A 12,899-nucleotide genomic window follows, 5' to 3' on the forward strand; every position below is an offset into this window, starting at 1 on the left:
ACTTTGGTGTGGGGGAACACCCAAGGTCTTCGGAGGAGGCCTGTTGTTTTCTAGCACCTAAAAAATACATGTCTTTAATTTGAAAATGCATTTTTTGTGGCATCATTAAGTTTGTTGTATTTAATCCTACAAGTATTGTAGTAATACTCTGATTTCATGGTTAAAATCCAGTTAATCTATCAGGAATATTATTCCCATGGTATCTAGCCAAGCTCACTCTCCCATCATGCTTTTTGTTTACAATAGGTGGGACCAAGTTTGTGAGAAACGATATTACTCCAGGTCTGGAAGACCTAGATATGTCACCGACTGTGAATACAAGCCATGATCTAACTGGTTTAATTGAATGAAATCAAAAAAACTTGTGGATGTTCTTTACCAGGTCTCTTTACTGAAGGAGTAAAACTCCTTTACTCCTCATTGTGTGTGTTTACATGTACTCAATAATCTGATAATAATCAGATTTCTGTAGTTATCTGATTATTCAAATGGTCGTGTAAACAGCTCAGTAGATTGGAGTAAGGACTAGAAAATCTGATTAAGAAATTCGATAAAGAGAGCAGGATATTAGCTCAGTAATCGGATTTTTTGGCGCATGTAAACTCTTACTCTGATTTCTTTCAGATTTGCATGTGTGTAACAACAGACCGCGGTACCGGAAATAAGCGAGCAGTGTTGCCGTAAGATATATGCTAGACGAAATTAAGGACTTAATTATTATTCATCTTCTAGATGATGTATGTTTATATTTTCAGGCAAAGTGATGCGACGTTTTTAAAGGAAAGCCGCAGCATAAAGTTTGAGTTTTACATTATGTTTCATCTTCTTCTGTGAGTTTATTGGCCGGTTGCAAAGCAGACATCCGATTATTGTCTGGCGCATGTAGGTGGCATGGTGGGCAGTGCTGTTGCCCCTGCAGCAAGAAGGGCCTGGGTTCAATTCCTTGTCAGGCATCCAGGGTTCTTTCTGTGGGAAGTTTGTATGTTCTGTCTGTGTGGGTTTCCTCCGGGTGCTCCGGTTCCCTCTTACTGTCCAAAAACATGCAGTCAGGTGAACTGTAGATGCTGATTTGTGTGTTTGTGCATTTCATTATTTCAGATCATTTTCAGACAAAAATCAATGAATTGGTGACAAGTGGCTTGAAATTTACACAAAGAAAGGAAGCCACTTTGAAGTTTTTTAAGATAAACTGACAAATGCTGATAGTCCATTTTCACCTTAGGTAATGTTAGCGCCATAGTCACATCTGAACTTATTTCACCTTGTAATATTTGGTCCAAAAACAGTGAATTTGAGAAGATACCAAAAAGTGTGGAATTCTCTGAATACTGTTTAAAGTTTTACTCTGTTAAATCTATACGAAAAGCATAAAATGAACGCTTTTAGCTGTGCTATAGCTGCGCTTGAAGCTCTCGACTATGCGACTCGGAATGATGCTTCTTGTCTGGTGTGCAGTAGCCTTTAGATGGCTGCAGTAGTCAAATAGAAAAACTCTGACCACAAGTTAAGTGTTACACTGCCCTTTGGTGGAGTATAGAGTTCAGACATCTAATAGTTGTTAAACATGAGAACATATAACGTCAACGAGCATCGTGTGATTGGGGGGTGACTTTGCTAGTGGGTGAAATTGAAACTGGGGGAAAAGATGGCAAAAATATTCTAGCATGTTCAAGAAATGTTTTGGCATGTTAGTTTTGGTTATGTTAGTTATGTGCTCTCGCATTTAATGTACTTGGTTCATTTTGCTATGGACTCTTGTTGTAGAGGGTGGAGCTAGGAACCAGCTGAGCTGGGCTAGAGTCCGAGATATTAGGCAAAAACGCTTATGTGTGGCGTGGCTGTGGCCGACAACTGCTGGAAAATAAAACGCCATGGTTTGTGCAAATGCAGTGTCTCTTTTAATAGTGATGAACAAAGTATGTTAATGTGCACCACCTTTACGTGTTAGCATAAATTAGCATTATTTGTTTTTTTCTTGTTTTTAACCATGTTTTGACATTTACAGGCCACATTGATGACCTCTCTCGTTTCTGCACTGCTTTTGTGTAGCTGGAGCTGCTCATGTTTGTGTGTCTTTGTCCCTGCAGAAATGTGACCAGTCCAAATGTGGCTCTCTGGAGGGAGAGGAAATTAAGCATTTCTATGAGATCCTGACCCAGAGGGAAGAGATTGATGTGGTTTATGGAGAGTACGCGAAGACAGAGGGACTGATGAGTGCTGCCAACCTGCTGGACTTCCTGCAGAAGGAGCAGAGAGAGCAGGTGGATCTGTCTTATGCCGCTCAGCTGATCGAGAAATACGAAGTGGATGAAACAGGTCACTATTCACATTCAATAATGTGTCCACTTTTTAAAGCCTCTCTAATAATCTAGCAGACCTGACAGCTGTGTGTCCAAAAGTTGCAGACACCTGCTTATCCAGTGTCTCTTCTGAAATCAACAGTGTTAATAGGGAGTTTGTCCCCCTTTGCTGCAGTAACAGCATCTACTCTTCTGAGAAGGCTTTACACTAGATGCTGGACCATTACTGTGATGATTTGATTGCATTAAGCCAAAAGAGCATTAGTGAGGTCAGGTACTGATGTTGGATGGTCAGTTCTGGATCACAACTCATAAGCAGGTAGTAGGTAGTAGGTTGTAGGTATTGGATGGAGATTCATCACTCCAGAGAATGTAGTTGCATTGCTCCACAGCCCAATGCTGGGGGGGGCTTTATACCCCTCTAGCTGGCACTTGGCATTGGGCATGGATACCTTAGGTTCATGTGTTGCTGCTCCAGAGCACCCCATTCTATTGATAGTGCTTTTCTCTGGAGATTATACAAGCTATACGTGAGAAACTGAACGCCTGTGTCAGCAGTGGGTGCACTTTAAAGGAGCTGTGTTCACCAATTAAAAAGGTCTGGATACTTTTGGACATATAGGGTACAGCCTGTGCAAAATTCAGAGACCAACCTTTTGTTTATTGAATATTTAGTAAAAAAGTACAAGTGCGAAAAAGCACAATTCATTTATTGGCATCAGGTAAAAAGCAGAAACCGTGTATTTAACAGAAAACAACACTGAAGCCAGTATTTAGTGCGTCCACCATTTGCCTTTATTGCAGATTTTAGATCTGAAGCAAGAATAGAGCTTGATTTGCTCCTTTTTCTCGAAGATAAAAGCTTTAAGTGCTGTTTATCTGATGGGGACAGTTTTGGTTGTCTACCAGGCCATTACACTGTATCTTAGTGTAATAAATGTGAATGTGTAAGAAGATATATCTATGTCTTATACTCTGACAGGCTGGTGGTAGTTCTTTGGCCCACATTTAAACTGAGGCTTTGCACACATGCATTTATTTGTCTTGACTCCACCTCGACAGCCAAAGCAAAGCAACAGATGACGAAGGATGGCTTTCTGATGTACCTGCACCAGCCTGAGGGTCTGATCATGAACCCAGCCCATAAACGTGTGTACCAGGATATGAAACAGCCGTTAAACCAGTACTTTATCTCTTCCTCTCATAACACCTACCTGCTGGAGGACCAGCTCAAAGGCCCCAGTAGCACTGAAGCCTATATACGGTAAGGTTATACTTAAAGGGCGATTCCACCAGTTTTTCAAAATTTCTGCAAAGTTGGATCATCGTGATGTAAACAAGACAATTCAGAGTGGTCTGATGTGAAGTGGTTCATAGAAAATTAACCCACTCTGATTTCTGTACAGTGTTGGTAATAGGAGCCAGGGGTTGCAGCATCTGCAGCGCAAATATTATTTGTTATTTAAAACAACCAGTGAACATACATGTGTCTTCTGAGTTTTTAATCAAATGTTGATAATGGTAAAATGAGATAAATCTGGTAAAATATGTTTTCTTTTGAGACTATTTTGCCATTATAAAACAATGCCTAAGGCATCAGCTGGCGTATTTGTAACCATTGCATGTAATTTCTGTGTGGCATCATATAAAGCAGGGGTGTCCAGTCTTACCCGCAGAGGGTCGGTGTGGCTGCAGGTTTTCACTCACCTGATGAAATGTTTGAAGATGAAGACCAAATGATTAAACGAGTAGAATCAGGTGTGCTCCAGCTTGTTTGGAGTTAACACCTGCAACCACACCAGCCTTTTGCAGATAAGACTGGACACCTCTCATGTACATGCATTAAACACTTTAGATGTCTGGTTCCTATCTGGTTCCTATTTCTGTAAGTTTTACTAGAACATAGAACTTCACATCAAACCACTCTGAATTACTTTGTTTACTTTGCTAGTTTGTTAATCGTTTAATTGTGCAGAAATTTAAAAACATGGGTGGAATTCCCCTTTACGTTTAGTGTATGTCATAACAGCTTGTTGACCAGTAGCGTACAGTTACTGCAGACTCTGATTTCTCTGTACTTAAAAAACAGAAGAGAACAGAAAACCTGTCGACTCAAAGCTCACTGATAATACAAGCCAGTGGGCACTGAGTTCATCGGCCCATTGATTTCTGTTATAACAGTGTCTTAAATAATTGGGTTTCTGTTCTTTTCTTTTCGTGTCATGACTGAGCTGTTATGTCCTCCTAACAGAGCCCTGATGAAGAGCTGCCGCTGTGTGGAGTTGGACATCTGGGACGGTTCTGACGGAGAGCCAGTTATATACCACGGCTACACGCTCACCTCCAAGATCCTCTTCAAAGATGCCATCAAAGCCATCAAGGAGTATGCCTTTAAGGTAGTTCTTCTCTCATCTCAGGAACATTTCTACCAAGCATTTAAGTGGGGTTCACACAAGTGTATGGAGAAATGTAGAGTTAGACTTTAACCAATAAAAGTCTAGAGCCTAGAACCTTCTTGTTTCTACACTCATTGTCCATTTTATCAGCTCCTCTTACTAAAGGAGCACTTTGTAGTTCTACAATTACAGACTGTAGTCCATCTGTTTCTCTGCATACTTTGTTGCCCTGTTCTTCAGTGGTCAGGACCCCCACAGAGCAGGTAGTATTTGGGTGGTGGATCATTCTCAGCACTGCAGTAACACTGACGTGGTGGTGGTGTGTTGTGCTGGTGCGAGTGGATCAGACACAGCAGTGCTGCTGGAGAGGTAACACTGTGTCCACTCACTGTCCACTCTATTAGCCACTTGTACCTTGTTGGTCCACCTTGTAGATGTAAAGTCAGAGACAGTAGCTGATCTGTTGCTGCACAGTTTGTGTTGGTCATCCTCTAGTCCTTCAGCAGTGGTCACAGGACGCTGCCCACAGGACGCTGTTGGCTGGACATTTTTGGTTGGTGGACTATTCTCAGTCCAGCAGTGACACTGAGGTGTTTAAAAACTCCAGCAGCACTGCTGTGTCTGATCAACTTCTGTGTCCGGTCCAACACAACACACACTAACACAAGACCACGCTTACCTGCTCTGTGGGGGTCCTGGCTATTAAAGAACAGGGTAAAAGGGGGCTAACAAAGTATGCAGAGAAACAGATGGACTACAGTCTGTAATTGCAGAACTACACAGTGCTCCTTTATGGTAAGTGGAGCTGATAAAATGGACAATGAGTGTAGGAAACAAGGAAGGCATACCCAAAAAAGTGGTCAGTGAGTTTACGTTATTACATGTGTAATTAATTATATTCATTTTACATTCTGCGGTTGTAGTCTGCACTTCTGACAATGAAATCATGTAAATGGGTCATTCTAGTAATGAGGTGGCAAATAGGGTACAAATGTAATTGAAGGGTAAAGTGTGTGTTACACCACTGATGGTAACACCGCTGACAAAAATACAGAAAATCTGAGCTTTTCTAAAATACACTTCACAGCCACTTTAGTTCCAAAGTCATATTGTCTGTTGAAAATTACAAATACTACATTCATATTCATTTTATTTCAGTTTTTAAAATGACTTAATGTTTCACGAGTAGCACCACTGACACAATCTTTTTGCCTGATTTAGCAGAAATATAAAAAAAAAAAACATTTCACTAACTGAGAACTTCTTAGTTGGTCTTTCTTCCATTGAGTTATCCATACAAAAGTAATTCAAAAAAAGACCTTCCTGTCTTTATTTGACTGACATTTTTATATTTCTGTAACACCACTGAGAAAAAATCTTGGGAAAAGAGTGAGCAAAATAAAATTGTATTTATATCTTAAAAAGGACAGATAATAAATTTAATGCATTTTAATTTTATCTTAGTATAGACAGTACTTTAATGCTGTGACATGCTCGTTTTCAAATGAAAAAAAAAAAATCACAAAAAAATTAAAAATCAGTAAAATAAAATTTTAAAAAGAAGAATTATCATAGTTTTCTGCTGGTTAATTTAGGAATAGGACACAGAATCCACAGACAACGTTCTGTAGTTTATTTTTGTTTTGATCCCGTTTTCATGGCTTCAAAGTTGCAGGATAACTTCGGCCACCTCAAAGACAGAATGACCCCAAGATGTTTTTTCTACAAGACTGTACACACATTAACTTTTCAGCAATTTCAAATGCTAATAGAATATGTCCTCTTCTGCCTCCAAACATAAATGTGATACTGATTAAACGTTTACATTCTGCCATTTCCATAGAATTTTTAAATAATTACATACGATTAATATATTATAAATAATATTTAAAAATATAACATTACAACATGCTTTAGTTATCTTCAGCAGAAATTGAGACTGGAAGTTCAAATAGAATACATAGGCCTGGTTTGACCAGCCTAATGGTTGAGGCCATTCTGTCAGCAGATCTAAAGAGTAAACCAGACTGTTTTCTGTAGAACAGCAACAATGACAGACTGTTTCTGTTTCTCCTCAGACGTCAGAGTATCCAGTGATCCTGTCCTTGGAGAACCACTGCAGTGTGGAGCAGCAGAAGCTGATGGCCCACCACATGACCTCCATTCTGGGCAGTGCTCTAGTAACCAAACCCCTAGGAGAGCACATGCCTACGGAGCTCCCCTCTCCAGAGGTGACTTACAGCTCAGAGCACAAAGCATTTAACCCACTGTTATTGCGGGTGATGATTGAAGCATGTTGTAATTTTAGTTATTTCTTACCTGTAGCTTATAGAAATTCTGTTGAAAGTGCAGATTGTGAACTTTTAGTCCTTTCTGTGTTTGTGTTTGGAAGCAGAAGAGCAGATATTTTATTATGATTTGACCGGATGAAAAGTTATTGCTGTGCATACAGCACAAAAAAAGAAGGAACATTTTTTACATTATGTTTTAAGAATGAAAATGAAAGCGGATGGATAATTTCAGAAGAAGATTCGAAGCCTCTAATGCAGAATAGAAATTCTGTAAAAGTAATTATTAACTATGTAAATAATTGTGTAATAATTTCATTATATATAATTAATATAGCAAAACAACAATAATAATTTAAGGCTTCTAAGAAACAGTCTGACCATGTCTGACTAACAGCATTAACATTGCTGATAGTGAATAAAAGCTCATGACCACCACATTAAATTATGCAAATAAGATCATTCTAGATGATGCCTGCTGGATAGCTGCATTCACATTTATTCAAAGTGGCCCTTTAGTGCAGTTGGCTGCAAGCCAGAAATGATCTGTTAATGTTTTCTTGCTGGCACACTGAGAGAGAACATGTGTGAACACATCATCCCAAATGTATGAGTATTAATAGGCACAGTACCAGCAAAGCACACTGTCGGCTTTCTTTGTAAAATGCTCCCAGTGTTTTGTTGCATTACATGATCAACAATCACATATGTGATTATTTGAGCTTTTCGATGCTGATGCTTCTATTACCAGTTTCAAAGAAGAAGCAGAATTTAGACACCACAAGTGTCTTAGCTACTCACATACATTTCGATTAAGGTGGAAATTGAGTAAATTGGATTTTTCTGGCCTAACTGTTCCTTTAAAAGTTCTGTGTCTAGTCATGCAGACTAAAGGAGGAAATTGTCATTGCCTCTCATCCCAGAATTCACTCTGTGGAATGTGAGGAATGTATGCAGCTGGTGTCCACTTGGGATTGCTTGCGCTCCTCAGCCTCACTGCAGCAGCACAGTCAGATCAGAATTAGTGAAATGGGTGAAATGAGTATAGAATTATTACAGTCATTTTAGGGGGTGTAACAATTCACAAAATTCATAATCCAGTTTGGTACAATACGGTGGCGCCTCGATTCTGTACATTTTTTAGACACAGCAAAGGTAACTGCCTGAAAATCTGCATTATATTAACATGTTTATGTTTCCGCTTCCAGTTTATTAGATGATTTGAGTTGAATAATTTATAATAATGAGTTTACCCTGAGCCAATATGTTAGCCCTGAGGTGATATACATTTATGGGGAGTGTCCTTTTCTTCCCTGCTCTCGATTTTGAAGTAAGCCATATTTTCAGAGTAACTCACCTTCATTGTGAGCTTGCTCTGTTTCATTTTTATTATACTTCATGCAGTATAATCAGTATTAGAATAAGTACTTTATTTGCTCCAGTCCGATAATTATTCATTTGGTGCCTGTGCGTATTAAAATTATAGGCTCATATTGAAGGGCCCATATCATGGAAAACAGTGAGTTTTCCTCACTGTTTTGAAAGAAAAGTGTTTAATGTAGTATATAAATGCAGAACAGCCAATCACAACACAGCTCATTTACATATATCAATCTTAAAGGCATAGCCTGTTTAGTTCAAAGAGATAAAGTGAGGTTGGAAAAGTAATTTTGACTACTTTTGGTACATAAAACCGCATAAACATGATAAATGAAACTGATAAATAAATGAAAGGTGTAAAAAATTAAGAACAGAAAGAAAATGTAGGATATGGACCCTTTAAATTAAACCGTGTGTAACATTATATTGTTATATTTCTGTTCCTTTTAATTGTAGTTACTTAATTACAATTAATTAATTATAGTTTAAAACCGGCATCAGCAGGTTCAAGTCTCACCTTAGGTAAGAAAAGGTAAAGGACGTGTCTTCCAAAGATATGAGTGAATTATCTACTATCGTCATCATCTCTTAATCAGTATAATGTTGATTTTACATTCTAGACCTGAACATCAAGCCGCACCTTATTTTTGAGCCTGTGCCTGTGGCGTTAATACATCAAGATGCATGGCGTCGTCCAAAAAACTCCCAACCCGACGCCTCTGACGTTTAAATGAGTACTTCAAGGCTTTACGGTGCAGCGCAACGGTTTTACCAACGGTTTTGCACAGACTACAGTTTGTTTTTATAATGTAAATATGTTGAATTCATCAAACCAAACAGTAATTGTGCGTTAAATAGTGCAGAAGTGTGTTCTCTGTAGAGGATGTGTTGACTTTCAGTCAAAATCTTCAAAACATGTCATTAGACTAGGGACGCCAGAACTTTTGCACATGATGGTAACAGCGTTTCATAACCATCTGGTGGCTGAGCTCATCCTGAAATGACACACTGGTGCCTATAATGACCGTGGAGTTGTTTTGCAGGGAACTGGGTAATTGTAGCTGACCTATTGTTTTGTTCTATTCACCTTGGTGAAGGTGTGCCTTCAGTTTCTGACCTACTTCAACAATGCTGTAGAGTGATCTCCTCTGGGGGGTTGCCTCGGACTCTTCTGCTGTTTAAAGCAATATTTCACCAAATATTAACAATACTAGCAATGGGCAATCAGGTCCTTGGGGATCCCATTTGGCATGTTCTTCTTCACATGCTGCTAACTTCTGTTCGCTAGCCTAGTTAGCAGCCAGTATTTAGAATTCAAATTTCCATCAACTTCCATTCAGTTATCCACAATAGCTTTTGTATCTCTCTCAGGAGCTGAAGGGCCGGTTTCTGATCAAAGGGAAGCGGCTGAACAAGCTGGAGGCCTCGTTCTCAGACCAGGCCGCTGCCGAGGAGGAAGAGACTGTGACGGAGGAAGAGGACTGTCGTGATGATGAAGAGGAGAGTGAAAGGAACTCGTCTAAGGTAGACGCTGAAATTATGTCCTCATAGTGATTCAGTTCAGTTACAGTTCTTGCGGACGATGATCCGGTGCATTGTAGGGTCGTAGAATTCAGCACGATTACATTCGATTCGATTGGTTTTTGCACAATTGACAATTGTTTTTAAAAAACAGAATTATTTTTCAGATGTGTTAACTTGCTAACAAAAGCTCGAGGGCTGCCTCCCTCTGTGTATCACCCTCATCTCCTCCTCCTTTTCCCAAGCTCCTCCCTCGACCTGTCTCATTCCTTGTTGCCACCTTCCTTTTGTCTTGCCTTCCAAATTAGTGTGTCCACCTGTGTTTCGTACAGGTTGGACTTACGTTGGCAATGCTTTGTGTGCGTGTTTGGTTTTCTTGCATTAGTTCATGGGGCTTATTTCACAAAGCAGGATTTCTTCTTTAGCCAGATATCCTTAAGCGTAGTGTGATCTAACCTGGGGATTTCTGTCTCATGACGGTTGATGATGTTTTATTGGGGAACTTATGCAGCACACTGTACTTGTTCCAAAACAGATTAAGTTTGGGATTACAGATTATAAACCAATCAGGGCAGAGCTTCAGATCAATGAAGGATAGACTTAGGGTTCTTTTGTGGGGTCAATCCAGCAGAGGAAACCACCATCATAAAACTTCATTAACTGATGTTTTGTGAAGCTGAAACAGGAACCATGTCGAAATTGAAACTCTGTCTAAGGTGAACGTGCTTCATGAAACAGGGTCCTGGTCTGTATCATAGCCATGTATCATGTATCATACAATTAAAGAACCCATACAGACCTGTGTGCTTTTGTGCTATATGCTATTGTATTGCTTGTATACTAGGGGTGTCATGATGCGCATGTTAATATATATATTATGTTACCGGGAATGGTTTCTAATGGTTTCAGTTCTGTTTAATACAGTCCATCATATTCCTGAAAGTGGTAACCACAAACATAAAAAACTCCACTGGACAGCTTTCAGAACTGTACACAAACTGGTTTGGTTAGCCTACCTTGGATAGTTGATTAATGAAGCCTTTTGAAATGAGGACAGTAATGATGGACAGAATGGAAGACAGACTGATGACAGTGCACTGACATTGCTTAACCTCTTATAAATGGCCAGAACCCACCGGGAAGGCCATTAAGTGCTGGTTCTGGATGGCCGAAACAAATAACTTGCTCTGTAGGGATGTTAAAAGCTGTGGTTGTGCACCTCTATTCAGTTGTGGAGTCTGCAGTTCGCTATATATATATGACCTGTAAAGCTCATCATGGTTGAGATGTAAATTTATAGTTTACATTTGTTGCTTATTTTTATATGGATAGTTCACTTTTGTGTGTATTGTGTTTCATTTATTTCATGTCCTCTAAGAAAATGACTTCAAAATAAATATTGAAGTTTTGTCAGAATTTCTTTACTTATTCTGTATCGAAAGTGTATCATGCAAAACAACGATACATATCGTATCATGAAATTTGCGTATCGTTACACCCTTAAATGTATGCATATATACCAGCGTATACCAAGCCGGTCCTCAGGGTCCGCCAGGCGGTCCACATTTATGCTTCAACCTGACTACCAATACATAGGGATGAAGGAAAAACATGGACTGTCTGGATGACCCTAAGGACCATGTTGGGAAACACTGATTTATGCAGTTTACTCACTTTGTGCTACTGACTCCAAAGAGCATTATCAGCATCATTCATTTTGAACTATGTATGGGTTTAGAAATCAAAGACGCTGAAGCTAGCCAAAGAGCTCTCGGACATCATCATCTACTGCAAAAGCGTCAAGTTCCAAGGATTCGAACACTCACGGACCCACCAGGCCTTTTATGAGATGTGCTCTTTTAAAGAGGGGGACGCGTTGAAGTTTGCAGAGAAGTCTGGTAAGAGCTGCTGAAAAATAGATCCCTAAAACGGTATCAGTTACTGCTTCATTCACACACAGAGATGTACAGTTGAATGCAAAAGTATGAGCACCCCTGGTCAAATTGCACATTGGCCATATTTAAGTGTATTTTCATCACAAAGCATGTGGATTTCCAGACTTTTGTGTACGATTGTAGTTTTACTATGCATAACCAATCGACTGTTTTGCAGCAAATGAGTACATTCACCATAATCTGGACAAGCTGAGCAGAATTTACCCGTCGGCATACAGAACCGATTCCTCCAACTATGACCCGGTGCCTCTGTGGAACGCAGGCTGCCAGATAGGTGAGATTAAAAAGTATTGAAAAATAAATAATAGCAATTATATAAACAAAGAGGGAATTTTCATTGCCTAATCATGCGTTACAAGTCTGAAACACACTACCTTTATTTATTTTTAACAAATACACAGCAGTTGTTTCATCACACGACTGTCAGATGTCTTTATTATCGTTGTGTGTTGTGTACCCTTTCCTTCAGTGGCCCTCAACTTTCAGACGCCAGGCCCAGAGATGGATCTGAACCAAGGCCTGTTTGGCCGGAACGGGCTGTGTGGCTACATCCTGAAGCCATCGTACCTCAGAGATAAGGCATCAGAGTTCGACCCCATCACTCTGACCAGAGGACCATGGCTCAAACATAAGGAGCTTCATGTGATGGTGAGCAAATGTGATCGGCCTCTAAAGTCAAATTTATATTGGCACAGTTTTCCCTTTATCCCAAATGTAGTCAGCCAAGACATGTTTGGTGTCCAAAGCTGGCTTCATTAGTAGAACTATGAGGCTAATGTTGCTGACACATAATGGAAGCTTAAAAATTCTTGTTATCACACATTTGCCTCATAGAGTTTCGTGCAGTTGTTTGGTAATTTCACACAGACTTGCTGATGTGGTTCCTAACAATGCATGTCACACTGGTATCTTAAAAAGGGAAAAGTGGAGCAATTCAGGCAAAAACGTACAACTGTGCAATGCACTTTTGTCAGTTTTGATAGAGACCAGTATGTCATATAGTGTCTGAAACCTCATAGGCAAGTCTATTTGAGATTACCTAAAAGAGAATTCCACTTA

The 12,899-nt window shown here is 39.6% G+C and overlaps 1 protein-coding gene across 3 annotated transcripts in view; it reads left to right on the top strand.

Moving 5' to 3' along the window:
* Window positions 1-12,899, top strand: part of plcd1b (phospholipase C, delta 1b) — a 37,794-nt gene that overhangs the window by 16,416 nt on the left and 8,479 nt on the right. For all 3 annotated transcript variants that reach the window (XM_036556553.1, XM_036556552.1, XM_036556554.1), the window contains exons 5-12: window positions 2,088-2,316; window positions 3,363-3,564; window positions 4,552-4,696; window positions 6,775-6,927; window positions 9,736-9,888; window positions 11,624-11,783; window positions 11,998-12,114; window positions 12,310-12,488. In XM_036556553.1, coding sequence (XP_036412446.1) covers window positions 2,088-2,316; window positions 3,363-3,564; window positions 4,552-4,696; window positions 6,775-6,927; window positions 9,736-9,888; window positions 11,624-11,783; window positions 11,998-12,114; window positions 12,310-12,488 — 1,338 coding nt within the window. The remainder of the gene's footprint in view (window positions 1-2,087; window positions 2,317-3,362; window positions 3,565-4,551; window positions 4,697-6,774; window positions 6,928-9,735; window positions 9,889-11,623; window positions 11,784-11,997; window positions 12,115-12,309; window positions 12,489-12,899) is intronic.

This window comes from Colossoma macropomum, unplaced genomic scaffold (genome assembly GCF_904425465.1).
Source record: "Colossoma macropomum unplaced genomic scaffold, Colossoma_macropomum, whole genome shotgun sequence".
NCBI lineage: Eukaryota > Metazoa > Chordata > Actinopteri > Characiformes > Serrasalmidae > Colossoma > Colossoma macropomum.